The sequence below is a fragment of the Gracilinanus agilis genome, chromosome 2 (genome assembly GCF_016433145.1).
Source record: "Gracilinanus agilis isolate LMUSP501 chromosome 2, AgileGrace, whole genome shotgun sequence".
Taxonomy (NCBI): domain Eukaryota; kingdom Metazoa; phylum Chordata; class Mammalia; order Didelphimorphia; family Didelphidae; genus Gracilinanus; species Gracilinanus agilis.
In genome coordinates this window covers 602,013,255-602,033,041 of record NC_058131.1, presented here as the reverse complement: position 1 = coordinate 602,033,041, position 19,787 = coordinate 602,013,255, and the positions used below count along the sequence as shown (strand labels likewise).

Here is a 19,787-nt window from a genome sequence, read left to right as displayed (position 1 = left end):
AGAGAAGAGGAGAGAGGAAGAAAGGAGGAAACAAAGGCTCCTTTACTATTACTATTTTCCCTTCACTTCTACATATCTTAAACAACTTCTCTCTATCAATAGCTTTCATTTCCTCACCATTCATTCTCTTTTCTCTGTCATCTGCCTCCAACATTCTACTGTAATTATTCTTTCCAAAGTCATTAACAATCTTCCAATCTCCAACTTCAATAGTCATTTTTCAATCCTCATTTTCCATGACTTCTCATCATTTTATAGTAGTAAATGCTTCCTTCTTAAAGCTTTAAAATAGCTTGGCTTCCATTGCACCAAACCATTCTGTTTCTCTTCCTATCCCTCTGATCTGTCCTGCTGGTTCCTCTTCCTCCACTTTATCTCTGACTATGAGTTTAACCATGTTTAATCTGAAGCTTTCTGTTCTCAACTACCTATTTCACAGTATCATTGTGACTTACTTTGACCAGTAAGTTCAGTTCAATTATCTCAGTCATGCCCAATTCTCTGACCCCATTTGGCATTTTCTTGACAAAGATACTGGAGTGGATTGCCATTTCCTTCTCCAGCACATTTTACAGGTGAGAAAACTGAAGCAAACAGGGTAAAGTGACTTGCCCATAGTCACATGGCTAGTAAGTGTCTGAGACTGGATTTTAACTCACAAAGATATTCAGTTTCCTCATTTGTAAAACAGGGATAATGATAGTATCTTCTTCCCAGAGTGTTTTGATGATCAAATAAAATAATATTTGTAAAGTGCTTAGCACAGTGCCTGGCATATAGCAGGCACTTAAATGCCTGTCCCTTTCCCTCTTCCTTTTTAATTCTCTCTTGTTACCTTTTAGGCGCTTCTCTTCCTCTTCATTTCATTGTCACTGTTCTAGTCCAGATTTTCATCATCTTATGCCTGAATTAATATGCAATCTCCTAACCATTTTCCTTGCCTTCCCCTTCTCCAATGCTTGTATTTTGCACATTGCTACCTGCCTAAAACACCATTTTAATCATATCACTACTCTGCTCATAAGCACACACTGACTCCCTTTCACCTCTCATATGAAGTTCCAAGTCTTCTGCCTAACTTTGAAGTCTCTCCCTAATATGATATCATCATTATGCCCCCTTTTCCACACATACAATTTAGTTCCCTATTTACCTTTAATAGTGTTTTTCCCTCCATCTGAAATATTCTCCCAATTCTTCTCTGCCTGTCCCAATCCTAATCATGCTTCAAAACTTATCTCTTCCATGAAAATTCCAGCAATCATAGACATTTCCTTTTTCTAATTCATTTGTGCCATCTTTTTCAGTATAATTGGTGCTTTATCAAAGGCCATATTACTCTGCTAATTATTACTTGTTTTTTACAAACTCTGGGCAGGAGGCATATTGTAAGCTTCTTTTGTACCTAGCACAATGCTAAGCCCACCTTAGATGCTAAATAAATATTTGTTGTTTTATTTATTAATTAGAAGCAAGTATCTTTTCTGATAGTACCTCATAATCATCTGTTTTAATTTTACCTTTTCACACACTAGGACTTTGACACAAGAAGATCCAGGAGACAACCAGATCACACTGGAGGAAATCGTGCAAATGGTAAATCCTGTTTTCATAACAAATTAATACTGCTCTGTATTTTCCTTCAACATCCTTTACTTTCTTCATTTGCCTATCCCCAGTTTCCCAAAATAACTCTGGAGTTAGACCTCAGTGTTACAGACATAGCCAGGGCTGGGCATGATGACAAAACGGGGAAATTTATCCTCCACAACCCTACCATCATCACCTCCCCTTGTAAGCAACCCTTTCCTACTGGGAAGACCAGTAATCTCATGTTGTTCTAGTCTTGCTTGTCAGGAAGAAAGGCAATCCAATAAATCTTGTTATTACTCCTAAGAACTAGACCATAGGGAGAGAATAATGAATAACACAAAGGAATTAATTACTAATGGTAGGATTTTAGTTCCCAGTAGGAGATATTATTTTGAGAAAATTATTCATTCACCGCCTATATAATCTATAATCTAGTTCTGCCTTAGATTGTGTCACTAGATAATCATTTTAGCCTAAGAACGTCCTTAGTAGAACAAGAGTAGTGACATATACCAGTAATCTCAGCTACCAATGAGACTGGTAGATCTCTTGAGCTTGGGCATTTTGGACTTCAGTGGGTTAAACTAATTGGATGTCTATGCTAAGTCTTACATCAATAAGGTGATTCACTAGGTTGTCTAAAGTTGAGTGAACAAATCCATATTGGAAGCAGAATATGTCAAAGGTCTATTCTAAGTATTGGGATCAGACCCATAAGTAACCACAATACTTCTAGTCATGATGAGATAAGGAGAAAGAATTTTGAAGAAAAAAAAAAAGAAAAAAGATTATCCCTTTTCTCAGGCCCATTTTTATGTCTTAAGATGGGGAGTTACTCAGGAGCCTTTACAAGACTAGGCAAATGTTAAGTGGCTTTCCCAGGGTCACACAGCTAGGAAGTGTCTAAGGTCAAATTTGAACTCAAGTCCTGCTGCCTCCAAGCCTGGCTTTCTATCCACTGTGTCAACTTTCCTGGTTCCTATGGAAATAACCTCCCCATAACGTCATTTCCCCTAACAGCTTCACAGAAAAAACTAACATGAAGTAAGATATGTAAAATAATATATATATATGTGTGTGTGTGTGTGTGTGTGTGTGTGTGCATATATATATGTATATATATATATATACATACATACTTATATAGAAAAAGATTATCCCTTTTCTCAGTCCCATTTTTGCATCTTAAGATGGGGAGTTACTCAGGAGCCTTTACAAAACTCACAAGCTAAGAAGAGATTGAGAACACTTTCCATTTCCCAAATGATATACTTAGCACTTAACAAGTCATGTTCTTGTCCCCTAATAATAGCTCTTGCCCTTTGCCTGGGCTATAACTGTTAACTTTATGGATAGATAGGTAGACACATATATGGATAACTTTTACTGTATGTATATGTATATTCATATGGAACTTTTACTATATATTTTATTCAAAAAGACTATAAGGCTATAACTATTAACTTGAATATTTATGTATGCATAATCAAAATAATAAAATCATATATTCCATAGCATTATTTTGAAGGAACTAACAAAATTTCACAGACCTTATCTCCTTTTATTAATTTACAAAGTTATCTATTGTATAGTTAGACATATTGTTGTCTTCTATTATTTTTCTTTTAAAATATACTTTCCACATACAAGATTTGTAGTCAAATCACTCAGATAATCCCCAACTTCTAGGAAGACCAAATGCACAAAATACACTTACTGTTATGGTATGGTGGCACATACCTGTAATCCCAGCCTCCAGGAAATTTGAGACTAATGGATCTCTTGAATTTAGGAGTTCTGAGATTCAATGGGTTAAGTTGATCAAGGATCCATAGCAAGTCTAGCACCAATATGATAAGCCTTCAGGAGTCTAAGGAGAGATGATGCAGCCCAGGGCAGAAATGTCTCTGTAAAGCTCTCACACATATTAGTAGTGGTATCAGACCTTCCCCCCCCCACCCCGAATATCCCCTTAACTTCTAGCCTAGGCAAATTAGAGAAACTCAGTCTTTTTTTTTAAGTGTTTAAATGAAAAAAGAAAAATGTATGCTTTAATTCATTTTCCTCCCTGTCCTGGCTCTCTTCCTCGATCAGCAATGGAATTATTATTGGAATATTCCAAATAAAAAGAAGACTATAATGTTAAAACTTAAATGCCAGTTGAAGAACTAGTGTATGAACAAATGTAACCATTTCAAAACGATGACAGAACATATCAAAATTTGAAAAATGGGGGCAAAGTATGAGAAAACAGAATAAAGTAGTCATCTATAATCTAAAAGTAGTTATTTCATTACCTTAACAATTAATCTGAGTCTCCAAAATTTTTCTAGCACTACCTAAAAAATGAATTTATTACTTGTATGTAGTAAGGTGCAACATTGGTTCTCATGATTCTTTAGAGGGAGAAAGAAAAACAACTCATCTCTTGCTCCAGTACTGAGAACTGGAGGACTGGAACATATCCAAATTAAGAGATTTTTATAAATGTGGTTTCTTATGACAACATTACATAAATTTGCTTCATTTCTTCATCAAGTAATGAATCATATTCTGGAAAAAGGGGAATCGGGCAGTTCCTAATGCCTAATTCTGAAATTCCTGGGGCCTTCTGTTCTATCCCACCAAAAAGATTCTATTTATGGCTTAATCTTTTTCCTTCCCCACTTTTCTGGAAATATATTCCAATCATAAGAAGTGGCTACAAATGTAGGCAGTCCAAATCCTGATGTGAAAATTGTATTGTTTCTTTTCGGTTTAAGAATAGGGTTTAGAAAAGAGAAATCTTTCCACCTGAGCCTCCATCTCATTGCTTCTTCCTTTTTGTCATGTGTCTTATTTTGTATGAGATCGTGTACAAATATTTTTGAGTTTATTTTAGTATGAATCTAGAAGATGAGTAAGTGCAGCTGGACAGTTGTACTTTTGAATAAGATCTTAAAGGACTGAAATACATTTTAAAGTTAAGTCTCATTTGTTTCTTTACCCACTAAGTGTGTGCCACCCAAATCCTTTCCCCATTCACCCACCAGTGAAAAGTAATGTACCTGAAATCCTCTGATCCCACCTGACTTGTGTCCACACTCATCTTATAAAATGGCAAATTAAGGTTAGAAATGGGCTGTTGCTGAAACCAAGTTAATAATAATTGCTAATAACAAGTATTTATATAATACTTTAAGGTTTGCAAAACATTTTACATATATTGTCATTTGATCTTCATAATAACTTGGGAAGTAGGTATTATTTTTATCTCCATTTTACAGATGAGAAAACTGGGACACAGAAAGGTCCCACTGCTAGTAAGTGTCTGAGGCTAGATTTGAACCAAAGTCAGGCTAACTCCAAATCTAGCACTCTGCGCAGTGCTGCCTCATTCACTGCCTTATCTATAGTATTCATAGAATTTCAGAATTGAAAGCTAGCTCAGCAGTCATCTTGTCCATCTAGAACCAGAATAAAAATCTCTTTTAAAATATACCCTTCATATATGATTGGAGATTTTGACTTTAAATGATCACTCTATTGCAAATATGAATAATATGGAAATAGTTTTGAACAATGATATAACCCAGTGGAATTGCTCCTCAGCTCCGGGAGGAGGGAGGTAAGAGGGGAGGGAAAGAACATAAATCATGTAACCATGGGAAAATATTCTTAATTAATTAAATTTTTAAAATAAAAGAAAATATACCCTTCAAATGGTCATCCAGCTTTGCCAAATTATAGTTTGACAACTACCTATGAAGGGGCACTCACTACTTCCAGATTAGGGCTCTTCCACTTTTGAGTAACTCCAATTGTAGGACGTTTTTCCTGATGTTAAGCCAACATTTCCTTTCATTCATCTTAGTTCTATTCTCTAGGAACAGGTAGAATAAATTCAAACTTCCTTCTCTGTGGAAGACTTTCATATACTTAAGGATGGCCATCATTTTTCTTTTTAGTCTCTTCTGGTTGAATGTCCTCAGCTCCTTCAACCAAATCCTTACATACATGAACTTCAAGCCTTTTACATCCACATTTCCCTCCTCAAGATACTCTCCAGCTATCAATGAATGGCCTCCAGAACTGAACATGATATGCTCTATATGTCAAAATGCCTTGTATGTCATTGCATTAAACTGACTGTTGACCCTTTGGTTTAGGCTGAGGGAGTGAAAGCAGAGCCCTTTGAAAACCACTCTGCTTTGGAAATAGCTGAACAGCTGACGCTACTGGACCACCTGGTCTTTAAGAAGATTCCATATGAGTAAGTAGCTATCATTTCCCCTTGGGAATGCTTTTGTTCCTCTTTCACATGCTGGCCATGGCAGTTTGCCAGTGACTATGGAGAAATACAAGATAAACTTTCTAAAGCATTATGAAGATATTCTAATGTGATAAAAATTATACATGCATTAGTTTAGGGATAGAAATATTTGGGGGAGAGGTTCCTGAATTTTCTACCAAACTCACCTAAAGTTCACACACACACACCATTTTCTGCTTGTCTCCTTTCCCCAAATAATTCCTCCCTCTTCTCATACTCATACATTTTCCCCCCACACTCCTGGACTCTAGATGTTGAGGGATGGCTGGGACAATTTAAGGATATTCCCATCTCCACAGTTTGAGATGATTTTCCACTAGCAGGAAATAGAAGGCAAGTGGCCAGCCCAGAAATAGTCCAACATCTTCCTCCTTGATCCAAGGAATTACTGCCAGTTCTTACGAGATGCATTTTTCTCAACACCTCCACTTTTCAGCTGATCCCCTCAAAGGCTAAGGCTCCAAATATCTGAGCTTGGCTCTATTGCTACAACTGCTAAGGTTTGAGAAGTAGAGCAGGACTTAGTTGTTGTCAAGCACAACCCACACATCTCATTTTATTGTCCAGTTGTTTCGGTTGTGTCTGACTCTTCATGACCTCATTTGGAGTTTCCTTGACAAAGATACTGGAGTGCTTTGTCATTTCCTTCTCCAAGTCATTTATTTTACAGATGAGGAAACGGAAACAAACAGGGGAAAGTAACTTGCCCAAGTTCATACAGCAAATAAGCATCTAAGGCTGGATTTGAACACAGGAAGATAAGTGTTTGTGACTTGAGGCTAAACACTCTATTCACTATGCCACCTAGCTGCCTTCACATAGTCAACAGCATAAACCTTTTATTTCATTTCCAGAGAGTCTCCAGGCTAGCCAAACTACACTCTGCACCATGTCAGACTCGAATGGAAATGGGATCCATTAAACAATACATAAAGATCCTCATAGACCGCATGTTGACTGAATATGAAAATGTCATGTTATCTACATTTTAGTATATTTAATATTATTTTGTGAATTGTATCCCAAATACATTTTAATCTGGTTTGAGCAACACTCTAGGTCACAAGCAGCCCGTAAGTCAAGTGTTTGACAACTCTGCTCTTTACCTTTAAAAACCTTGCTCTTTACATCCTCTTACCACCTTCCTAGCAAATGAGTGGCCTGTTATTCTTTTGACACCATGTGTCTACACCCTAGAGACACTTTTCACAGAAATAAAGAAGTGTATGAAAACACTAGCTATTTTAAAACTTCCAGATTTTGATAATTATTACATATCTTTGATAATTATTACATTTTGATAATTATTCCATGTCTTGGACATATATTATGATAGTTCCTATCAACTTGTCCTTTTTATAGAGAAAATAGTTTTCATCCAACTCTCACTTGTAATGGCCTCTCCTCTCCATAGGGAGTTGGCCTCATCATTCTAATGACCAATCTAGAACCACTAATTCTAGGTTCCCCAAACCAATAGTTACATTTGAAGAAAGGGAATGAGATAATGTATCAAAAAGCACTTTGCAAATATTAAAATACTAAATAAATGCTAATTTAGTTCTTGTTCAAAATTAAGTGCTTCATGAAAGAAAAAGGTATATTGAAGAAGTTAAAGATTACATAGTTAAAGGATATGAGAAAATTGTATTTTAAAATCTTAAAATGAAGACAGAATCTGGTTTCTTAACCTATCAAAGAAGACATTAAATTCCTAAGTAGTAGCAGAGAGAAGCAGATTGGCTTGGAAATCAGAAGATATAGATGGCACTTCTGGCTCTACTGTTGTTTCCTCTTTGAAAACATGGGCAAGACAGTTTCCCTCAGTGAACCTCAGTTTCCTCATTTATAAAATGATTGCCACTAAGGCCCCTTCCAACTTTAATATTCTAAGCCCTTCTGTGAAATAGTCACCCAACTGACTTTATGTGTCACTTTATTTAGAAACTTATTTTACTCCTATTTTCTCATTCTAATTTAACAGAGGATCCCAGTACCCTGTACCCTGTGTTTCCAGGTAGACAAATCACTGTTTTGCTAAGCTGATTTCAAATGCAAATTTTATCTTCAAGAAAATACAATATATGGAATTTGAAAAAGCATTGGGCATTTCCTTGGCTTCTTCCATGTTTAATCATAAACAACCCTGTACTTTCCTTTGTGTGTGTATATATATATGTATATATATTTTTTTGTATGTATATATATATATGTGTGTGTGTGTGTGTGTGTGTGTGTGTGTGTGTGTGTGTGTGTCTTTAGGTTGTCTATGTACACAGTCTCCAAATTCAGCCATCAGAAAATGTCATTTATCCTTATCTTTATCTTTGTCATTCTCAGAGAGTTTTTTGGACAAGGCTGGATGAAGGTTGAAAAGAATGAAAGAACACCTTACATTATGAAAACCACCAAGCATTTCAATGACGTAAGTATAGGATTGGTGGCAGCTCTCTCCTCTGTGTTTCCCTTTGTATTAAACCTTGGTTTTTGTTATAAATTTGATTGGGAATTTCCTTTGGAGTTTCCTCCAAGATCCTAAAAATCTTTATAAGGGGAGCAGAGACTTATGCCTCCTTTGTTCATCTTCCTTGGCGCCAAAGAATATGACCCTCTTGGCTTTGTTACAGTATTTAAAACAGTCAGCTGAAGGCAAAGGAAGTGCTAGAGATACAACAGAAAAATCATACAGTCCTTAGTAACAAAGAGGCCACATTCTAATGGGGGATACAAGGCATTTGGAAGGTATCAGATGGGAAATTCTCATGGTCCTTATGATGTATCAGCCAAGTAAATGTTAGTGGCTTCTCTCTAATGTTATTTATTGTCACTAATCCCAGGACTTTCGAGTTCAGCATCCTGAGTTGAACTCAGTAGTCTGAAGGGAGATGGTGATCGAGGTTGTGGTAGTAACTTGACTTGCTTAGAACATGCTGCCTCCTTTGTCTCCCTCAGGGTACTTTGCTTCTTCAATTGACTCACCCACCCTATGTATACACTTGATTGCCATTGGCCGGATGGTGGGGTCGTTCTCAATAGGAGTTGCTTTACTGGTGCAATGAAAGCTAGCCTGGAAGTAGAAATGTTGGTCTGAGGGTACTGCTACTCCAGGATTCTGGCTCTATCTGCCTGTTGGTAGCAGTTGGCCAACAATTCTCAATGGTGGTGATGAGAAAAGTGGACCACATCTCCACAATGACTTTCCCCCTTAATAATAACTATGGGAATTGGGCTGAAAGCAGATCTGGTGGTTTAAGGGGTACTACTATTCTCAAGATTCTTGAGTTCAAGGTCTTGGGCTGAACCAGTCAAGATCTGAAAGAAGATGGTAGTCAAGATGGTGATGGTGATTTGACTTGCCTGTTATTTGCCTCCTGTCTATCCCTCAGAGTGCCTTGCTGCTTGAGCGAGGCTGGCTTTCCTGCCCTTCAGGCAAATGACTTATTATAAAGCCTTTCCACCTTTTCATAACTGCCCATTCTTCAGTAGCCACTAATGTCTATATAGTAAAGCACATGCACAGGCTCAATTTCCCTCGATGGAAATGCATCATTAAATCTATTTTCCAGAAACACAAAACACGCACAAACTAGGACTGCCTTAATTCAGAGATGCCAGATGTCAAAGTCTGCAGGGGTTCTGTTGTATCATGTCTTCATTTTACAAAAAGAAAATGAGTCCAGAAAGAAATTTCAGAATAAATATGTCAGGGATAATGAGAAACAGCCAACTAGCAACACTTCTCTTGTTATATCAATATATAAATGTCTGTAATAGGAACACTCTGGTTATTTGCATGGCCATTCCTTTATTCCCTCCCCAAGGAGCCACGTGTAATTTATAAAGCAGTGCTGTACTTTCCCTTTACTTCGTGTTCACAGGTGTCTTTAGGTTGTCTATATGCAGCCATCAAGTTCAGCTAGCACCTAGTATTGTCACCATCCACAACACAGAATCTCCTATTTGAAAGGGGCTCCAGGAGTTGTCTAGTCCAACTCGTACCTGAAAAGGAATTCCTTCTGTAAGCAAATCTGACCTTTGCTTATTCGCCCTCTTTTTAACAAACTCTAGTGAGGGAAGGTTTCTGACTTTTTTCTAAACCCTTACCTTCTCTCTCAGAATCAAAACTAAATATCGGTTCCAAGGCAAAAGAGCTAGGCAATAGGGGTTAAGTGACTTGCCCAAGATAAAACAGCTAGAAATTGTCTGAGTGCAGATTTAAAACCCAGGGCCTCCCATCTCCAGGCCTGGAGGTCTCTGACTCTTAAGGTGGCCCATTCCACTTTGGAACAATTATAATATAACAATTAATTATAATTGTTTGGAATTTTTTTCCTTATCAAATCTAAATCTGCCTCTCTCTAACTTTCACCTACTGATCCACTGATGGAATCAAGAAGAACAAATCTAATCCCTGTTCTCTAGAACTGGCTTTTAGCTGCTTAGAGATAGCCATTATATCCCAACATTTTGTCATCTGTAAGAAAAAAAATTAATTCGATTATCCACATTCCAAAACAATGCCTCATTTTCAAGTTTTCTTTATAGAAATTCTTCCTGGTATTTTTAAGTGATTGTTTATAGACCAATTAATTTATATATGAAATACATATATTTCATATATAAATATGAAAATATGAAAACAGAAAATTTAAAGCAAAATTGTTGAAGTCAACCCTAATTCAAAGTCAATTTAAAACAGTGGGAAAGCATTTTTGGTATGTCCTTGGGAAAAGCCAATTCAGTTTTTAAAAATTAAAATTATATAAAACTGGTATAGTAAGCCAATACACAGTATTGACTCCAAGACGGAAGGTAAGGGTTTAATAAAAAAAAAAAAAAAAACCTTGTATAGTAGTGGGGGCAGCGAGTATCTCAGTGGACTGAGAACCAAACTTAGAGATGGGAGGTGCTGGGTTCAAATCTGGCCTCAGACACTTCCTAGCTGTGTGACCCTGGGCAAGTCACTTAATCCCCATTGCCTAGCCCTTACCACTCTTCTGCTTTGGAACCAATACATAGCATTGATTCTAAGGCAGAAGGTAAGGGTTTTTTAAAAAGTAGTATAGTAGTAAGAATACAAGACTGAGTAAAAGTCAAAAGACTTAGGAACCAGTTCTTATTATAGATATTATTAGCTAGATGAACTTATGGAAGTCACTTAATTTTTATTAGCCACAGTATTCTCATTGTCAAATAAGAGAGATGGACAAGGTGATTTTTAAAGGTCTGTTTGAGCTCCAAAATTCTTATAATTACAAGAAATTTCTGTTTATGAAAACAAGTTTCCAATCTCTTTTACTTTAGTGAAATGACACTTTTTTTTCTCCCCAAAGATCAGTAATCTGATAGCTTCAGAAATCCTCCGAAGTGAGGATGTCAATGCCCGAGTCAGTGCCATTGAAAAGTGGGTGGCTGTGGCTGACATCTGCCGATGCCTACACAATTACAATGCTGTGCTAGAAATCACCTCTTCCATGAACCGCAGTGCAATATTCAGACTGAAGAAAACATGGCTGAAAGTCTCCAAACAGGTATGATGAGGTTATTTCACTATCTTTGCAGAGTTGAATTTAGTGGCGATGACAGAAGTCTGAAGCTCTGTAAATTATTTACTATGTGATTTTGAATATAGGATCACCCTAAATATAAGCTACCTCCCAAAAAATGAGATCTCTGTGAAAAAAAATCACATATAAGTTTACACTGAAAAAATGTTATAGACAATTATAGACTATACCTAATTTGGATTTGGACAATAGCAGAAGACAAATGATAGTTGTGGAACAGGGATAGCATTATCTCAGTGTAATCCAAGATGAAAGAAGCAATTTTGTAAGAGAAAACAATTCTTTTATGTGAAATGAAATATCTTTTCCCTGACATGAAGTTACAATTACCAGGAGTGGGTACCTGAGATAGGTGCCACCTGGAATGAGTAATACAGCTCATCTAGATAAGACCTTGACTTCCCCTAACATATTATTTCCCTCTGATTGATCATGGGCCTGCCAATTCTATTAATAACACTACAGTATTTATATAGTACCGTTAAATAAAGTATTTTTCCCAATGTACCTCTGAAGTGAGACAGTAGTGTGACAATTTTTATGCTGCTTAATGCAAGACAATGCACTGAGAAGGGAAGAAGCTTCTTGAGGTTAACATGCCAGATCAGCAAGAGCTGATGCTAGAAATTCTAGATATCACTTGTTCATTGCCCTGGACTTGTGCTGAATTTTTCTAGGAGTTAGAAGGGAGTCAAATTCCAATGACCTTGTCAGATTCCAAACTTTATCAATAAAGCATTAACCACGTCCCACCAATGGCAAGATTTCTTTGACAGCCACTTAGTAAAGGATTTGAATTCACAGAAGATTTCTATTCATTCATGACAGAGATATTAAATCTACTTTTGACATAAAGAATTTGAACCAGAATTTCCTCTGGGAAAAGAAGGCAGAAAGAGGAACGGCTTTAGAATCTGAAAGATCAGAGATCAAGCCCTGTCTCTACCCTACATGGGCTATATGACTTTGGACAATCCACTTAACCTCTTAACATCCCAAGGCAACTCTCTCATACTATAAATTGCCAATCTGTAGCAGGAGAGGAAATGGCTTTTCTGAGATTTCCCTTACACAATGAAATCACAAGACTGCCTTAAAAAATATATCCATGTGTCTATATTTATGTATTACATCAATAAGACATGTATAGGTATATGTAGTCTGTACACATATCTGTATGTATATTTGGGTATATATAATATAAATGTGTAAATAGAATATAAATGTACATACACATACCCATATAAAAAGGACATGGGAATGGCAACCCTGCTAGGGGAGAAAACTGCTCATTGGATGAGCAGTTGGGGCTTTCCACCCATTCAAGCACTTTTAATAAATGATTACTTTCAGCCCATGGAAATGACCTGTATGGCAATTTATATTTCCAAAATGAGCAGTTTAACTCCATCTTTTTGGGAGAATCAGGCCTTAGTAACAATTCCAATTCTATCCTATGTTTTCTTTTCTTTTCTTTCTTTCTTTTTTTCGTCAGAGAGTAAGAGGACTGATACATTTTCCCTTCAGGATGCTTTATTGAAATCATTTGGTATAAAAAAATGTATCACTCCTAAGAGTTTTTCTTTATATCTACCAGGTGTGAAAGGCTAGTAGTGTCACAGGTGAAGATACTGAGACATAAATCAAGTTACAGTCTCTAAGTGTCAAAGCTAAATCAGGACCCCCTGGTTTCTAATCTATTGTTCCATTTTTCACAACATGCCCTGTGCCACACCATATTAAAACATTACAGTTGTCATAATAACTCGCCTTGACAAATCATTTCAATGTCGACAAAACACTTTCCTTATAACAATGAGTTAGATAGAACAAATATCACTATTCCCATTTTTCAGATAAGGAAAGATGTTCATACAGAATAAATAACTTGCCCATAATCACACCGCCAGTTGAGTGTATGAGGTAGAATTTGAACCCAAGTCTCCTAATTCTGAGGAAGGCCAGCATACTACCCACTGTGCTATACTGTCTTTTCAAATTCATGGTATTACAGTTCAACTACACACCATTCCTTAACAATTGACTTTTGCATCACAGTGAGGCAAGTATTATTGATTTTTGGAAAACTGGAAAGTCATGATACCAAGATATTATCACTGAAGATGTTGGTTGGGCACCTCTGAAGAAGTAGGGCTAGAGCAAATATTTTAATTTAATAAAATATTTATAAAGCCTGAAATTTCTTCTGTACCTGGCTCCCACCCAAAGCTCTGATTTAGGGAATGACAGAAGGGACTGGCACTGTTCTCAGCTTGAGTCTTACCCTTGTGATCAAGATGTCATTCTTCAAACTAGCCACCCCGACTCAGGTGACTGTGTTGACCAAGTGATGTACCTTCCAGCATTGCTTGAAGTGATGCTTCAAGGATCTTTCAAGGCATTTCTTTAGGCTTGTTACAAAGAACTACACACCTTATTGGCTCAGCAGTGTGCTTACTCTAGCATCTTGATGTTTTCCACTCTCCTTGAAAATTGCGATTCTATTAAATATCAGTTACCATGGTTTGTGGTTGAAATACATTCTGGGGCATCATTATTAGAAACTTGTCCTGGCCTTCTGTAGTTAGGGCTGAAATGGACAATTATCTCCATGTCACAAGCCAGTCCACTACTTTAAGGAAGAATGGATCCATTTATGATTCTGCATTCCTTTAGTTTGACCTGGAACTTGTTACACCAGAACATCAGATGTCAGTTCATCTCCCTATTGGGTCTCTAGCTATGGCAACATGCTGCCCAAGTAGCAGAATGGAGTGCTACCTCATCAGTAAAGTTTTCCAAAGACTTTTGCTTGTGTTTAGGGTCTTGCCTCTTTCTAACCAAATCTTCTTCAAAGTTAACACAGTCTATAGATAGTATTCTATTAACATTGAAAAAACTCATCTATAATTACTTTCATGTCTTTTGAGGGATCCTTTCTCTATCAAAATCTAAATCAATAATATGTAATATTTTTAAATTGTTCTCTTTAGGATTGGAGGGGAGGGAAGGTTCGATGACAAACTAGCTAAGCAGATAAATTTCCCTGAAGATGAGAAAAATGGGTACCTATAGAAGCATATATAGTCTTCATTCATCTTTTTAAAAGAGATAAAGCCTGGATTTATACTAGCCTAGATCCTAGGCAAAATTGTGAGTAAACTAAATTCATCTTAGGAAGAATAGCCTCCTTTTCTTTTCATTTTTTTCCAATTTCTTCCCCCAAATCCACTTTGAAGTCTCATAATCTAGATCCCCTTCCTCCTCTCAAAACTTGATTCACAGAAGGCTCTATAAACTCACTAATCCTAAGGAACAAGTGTCTGATATGATTAAATATCTTGTGTACTTGAAGAGAAAGAGGAGAAAGACAACACCTCTGTTACCGGCCAAATCTGCATAAACGAAATGATGAAATTCTAATTGTGGAATTTCAGATATCAGATAAGTAGAGTGGTAGGGAAGGAAAAAGTATTGAGGAAGAAGGAGTCTTTTATTCCCTGAAATCATGCCATGAAAGTGGTTCCCTCTTATTTATTCCTGATTCCCCATGTGCGCTCAATCTTTTTCCCTACAATATTCTGATGAGTAACATGATTATTAAGATGTTAAGTGAACACAATTCTCTTGGATCAACCAAAAGGAGAAAACTATGGCACTTCTGCCAGCTGTCCTCAACTCCATCAGGGTACCTTGGAGGAGCTAAGGGCCATCAATAGTCTTCATTTACAAAAACAGATTCATTTGTTGGGTGCTTTGTAAATGTGCATGAACTGTTAGGTCAAAAATTGGGAGCTCATTTGCAGAGTTGCATCATATAGTCATGGCCTATGTCTAATTAGAATAATGACAGAATAATAATAGCAAAATAGTTAGCATTTGTATAGCATTTACTCTATGCCAAACACTGTGTAAAACACATTTTTTTTTTTTACAAATTTTATCTCACTTGATCCTCACAACAATCTGGAGAGGTAGATGCTATTATTATCCCCATTGACAGTTGAAGAAACTAAGACAGAGGTTAAGTCCAAAGTCATACAGTTATTAAGACTGAGGTCATTCCAGCTCCAGAATTCTAACTACTACCCCTCCTAGCTGCCTGATGATTAGAGGTTTTTTTTTCCTCAGCCAAAAGAAATGAAGAAAGAAAAATACTACCAATAACAATATGACTACCTGCTCTAGTTTTTAATACTAAAAATAACTAGCATTTATATAACTTTAAAGTTTGCAAAGCACTTTACAATTATTATCTCTCTTTATCCTCTCAGCCAACCTTTGAGTTAGGTGCTATTGTTATCCCCATTTTACAGATGAGGAAGCTAAGGCAAATGGAGGTTTGTGACTTGCCCAGAATCACATAATCAGCAAATGTCTGAGGCTAAATTTGAACTCAAATTTTTCCAACTCTGAGTCCAGAACTCTATCCACCACATCACCTAGCTCTTGGCAGTAGAATATGTGAAATTATTGTGAATCCAAGGCTACTGCTCATATCCCCAAAATTCAAGTTGGTGGTAATGATGATATTCCGATGGTTTTCTTGTATTTATCATGTTCAAATCAGGTCACCTAGGGATAGCCCCTCATTCGAGGGGTACTTCTATATTAATAAAGAATTTTGTAACCAAGAACTCAACCAAGAGCTTGAGTCCAAGGAAAGACAAATCCCTATCTAGATGCCAGGCACAGGAAGTGTCCTAAAGACACCACAATCTATGTGAACTTCTGAATTTGTATACCATCCAGACCAAAGAAGACAATACAAAGCAGACAGTAGGAATTCAGGGAAGAAAACAACTTTTTGGTTAATTCCTGGATGGAACTAGAATACTGATTTTACTAAAACATGAACTGACATCCATATCAGAAACCTTCCTCCAAAATGTCAATGTGCTAAGACCAGTGGCATAGCTAGAAATAAAAAATTCAGATTAACCATTAACAGCTCCCATCTCCCTATCCCTTTTGATACAAGAGAAGAAAAAGGACAGAAACTGTCAGGAAACATCTCCATTGTACTTTCCGCTCTTTCTCTGTGCAAGCCAGACTCATAAGAACAATATTCTAATTTTCAGAAAAGTACATAATGGATCTTTATACAACCTCTCTTCTTCCCACACTTTTAAAGGAGCTAGATAACACTGTCAATATTCCTTATTGGATTAGGGCTCTGCCTCATTAAGGGATATCAAAGTTGGCAGGGAAGATAGATCTATTCAGGCTTGAGTCCTAACATGCTTAAGATCTTCCCTCATCTCTGGATGGAAAACAGCTAAATGACATAGTCTCCTAATTCCTTCACCACTGAAGAACTGTCATGAAGCTACATTGATTTCCACTTCAATTAGAGCTTGAAATCAGATTGTAATTTCCTGGGGAAAGATTTTTTCCAATAAAGATGGGTTAAATCTCAGTGTGCAGCCAACTAGAGCCAATGTCCTTGTGAAGACACAAGAGAACACAGTGAAATTTCCTAAGCTGAAGAATGTTGCTGGACTACAATTTTCAGTCATTACTTAGCATTCAACTTTACACTCTGAAACCTATAATTTAGAACCTGAAAGGGTCTTCGAGATCATTTGAGTCCAATCCCCTTATTTTTCAGGTGAAGGGACTGAAGTATCAAGAGATTCAGTGACAGCACTATAGATTAAAGCATGCCAGCTAGCAGGGAAGCATAGAAACCATCTACTCCAAATCCTTAATTTTACAGATAAGGAAACTGAGAACCAGAGAGGTTAACTTGCAGGTCAAAGTCACAAAGCTAGCAGAACTAGGATTTAAAACTCACAATTTCAAACTCTGAATCCAATCCTCTTTCCATTGTAATATACTAAGATCACACAGCTTCTTAATGGCAGAAAAAGGACTATATTCCATATCTCCCTTTCATTGAACTTCTTACATTTGAAAGAATCATAGAATCTCAAAATGTTAAGGGATCAAAGGTTCTTAAGAGAATATCTATCTAATCTCTCATTTTACAGCTGATGAAACAGTGTTCCAAAAGGGGAAATAATTTACCCGCTATCACAAAATAGAAACATGAGAGAACTGGGACTCAAGCTCAGGTCTTCTCATTCTCACCAGGTCCTCTGGTTTCTGTTAGTATGGTCAAGTACTTGTCACCTTTTTGGAGCCTAATCTATGGACTTCACCAGATTTGATTATTTGACACATGATTGAAAGCATTGCATCAAAGTTTAGTTTTCTTTTCAAATAAACTTCAAGAGCTTTTTTCCTTGGGTAATCATTTCAAGTACAGTTCTTTTTCCCTAAAGTAACAGTTTTTGTATATTTACAGTTTAAGGTGTTGAACTGTATGGAAGTGACTTATCCTTTAGGAGTAGTCATGGAAAAAATCATATAAGGTGAAAAGAAATACATGGCTATCGGATGAAGAGACATGATCATCAGCAGTCCTCTACAATCTATATTTAAATTAATCTCAGATTTAAAATTTCCCAGTACTATGTAGCTTATTCTGAAGGCCAAACTCTTACCCCATTTATACACAATGCAAGGCAAATTTGTTTTAGTGAGATATATGTGTGTATGCATGTAAAAGAAGACAGAGCTTGACAGGTTCCAAACATCTAGAAAGTTCCAAGAATAGGTTATATTCTACCTTGCAAACACACACAGCAAAATGTTGTTTTTTTTTCCCGCTACTTTAGCAAGGACATGAAGTTGGAGGAAGTGCAAAGCAACTTGTTTCCGACATTTTAAATGTGTTGTTTTCTAGTAAATGCTTCTAATTCCTTCTAGACAAAAGCTTTGATTGATAAACTCCAAAAACTTGTGTCATCAGAGGGCAGATTTAAGAATCTGAGAGAAGCTCTGAAAAAGTAAGTGTGTCATTTTGTGATTCTTACTTTTCTTTAAAAAAGAAAAAGGCCATTGCAGACAAAACTTTTCAAAAAAAATTTTTTTTGAATGAAAAGACGTCTGCTTGCCATTATTTATGTTACAAGTATATTGGAAGCAAATGAATAACATTTGGTTAAGAACACAACATTAAACCATGATAATCTTGACTTAGGATTTGCTAAATAATATTTTTATTTTTCATTAAGGACACGATGGTCAGTTTGCAGTTATCATCACCTCTTTCCAGAAGAGGAGACAGAGGAACAAAAAGGGAATGAGATTTACCTAAGGTCACACAGCAAGCAAATGTAAGAGCTAGGATTAGAGCCCAGAAACACTGATGTGTTATAAGCACTTGTCTTAGCTCGGTGACTCAACTGACTGAAAGGGAAGAATGAGTAAAGCCTGTTACATCTCTAAAGTTGGGTTTACAGATATCCAAGTCAGCAGGAATAAAGCCAAGTTGGCTTCACTTTAACCTTCATTATGCCAAATCACGGAGGACAACCTGCAAGTAGCACTTTGTGTATCGGCCATATTTGGCATTTTATGATAAAATCAAGAAAGCACACGCCATAGTCACTGTGAACAAGAGAAATAGAACCTCCATCAAGTTCCATTAGAATTCCTAAAGAGACAGTCTGGTTATTGACTGTGCATTCTCATTGTGACTACATTAAACTCTGTCCCAAGTCAATGTGACATGTTGAATTTGTTATTTTCAGTGAGTGTTGCCTCCTTCACTCATCAATCAAGTGCTTTCTTTGGGTAATTCCATTTGGTCTCTGTATTGACTTCCATTTCCCATACGGTCACACTATGTGTAACATAATCACCTGTTGCCTGAACAGCATTAGAACTGTGAATGCGCTTCTGTAGATACCTTTGAGGCAATCCTGTGCTCACTGTGCCATCAGAGCACATTTGTGCTGCCCACCCTGCCCTTCCATCTGAAAGCTCATTGTCCAAAATACTTGCTACTGTGTCCCCAGCAACTTTTTCATTTGCTCACCCTCAAGACTGAGCATGTAGACTAGTCCATGCCTTTGATCTTTAATAACTAGATAGGGAGGTCAAATGGAAGAAGAGGTGATAAATTTCTTTTCCTGACTCCAAGAGCCTCCTCCTGTTCTTCTTGTGTCTTCCTGCTGTCCTTCAGTCCGTCTTTCATCAGCTCAGTGTATCATTGGCTTGATCATCTCCACTTTTATGTCCTTTGGCAGATGTTCTACCCATCTGTGCTGTTAAATCTTCTCTTCAATCATAGTCCCGGGGAGACATCACAATATTTTTTTTCCTTCTCCATGGGTCAGTGCTTTGCCTTGGGCTCTCATATTATTCATTCACAAACTTGTCTGTCTTGCACAGAAGCCTCTTCATCACAGCTTCATAAACCTTTATCTCCTTTCCTGTTTAGTATCGTGCCCTATTTGCTTCCT

At 36.9% G+C, this 19,787-nt stretch overlaps 1 protein-coding gene across 1 annotated transcript in view; it reads left to right on the top strand.

The window, feature by feature from the left end:
* RASGRF1 (Ras protein specific guanine nucleotide releasing factor 1) overlaps window positions 1–19,787 on the top strand; it is a 204,311-nt gene that overhangs the window by 171,855 nt on the left and 12,669 nt on the right. The window contains exons 20-24 of the mRNA XM_044660151.1: window positions 1,536–1,596; window positions 5,742–5,845; window positions 8,246–8,330; window positions 11,239–11,436; window positions 18,247–18,326. Coding sequence (XP_044516086.1) covers window positions 1,536–1,596; window positions 5,742–5,845; window positions 8,246–8,330; window positions 11,239–11,436; window positions 18,247–18,326 — 528 coding nt within the window. The remainder of the gene's footprint in view (window positions 1–1,535; window positions 1,597–5,741; window positions 5,846–8,245; window positions 8,331–11,238; window positions 11,437–18,246; window positions 18,327–19,787) is intronic.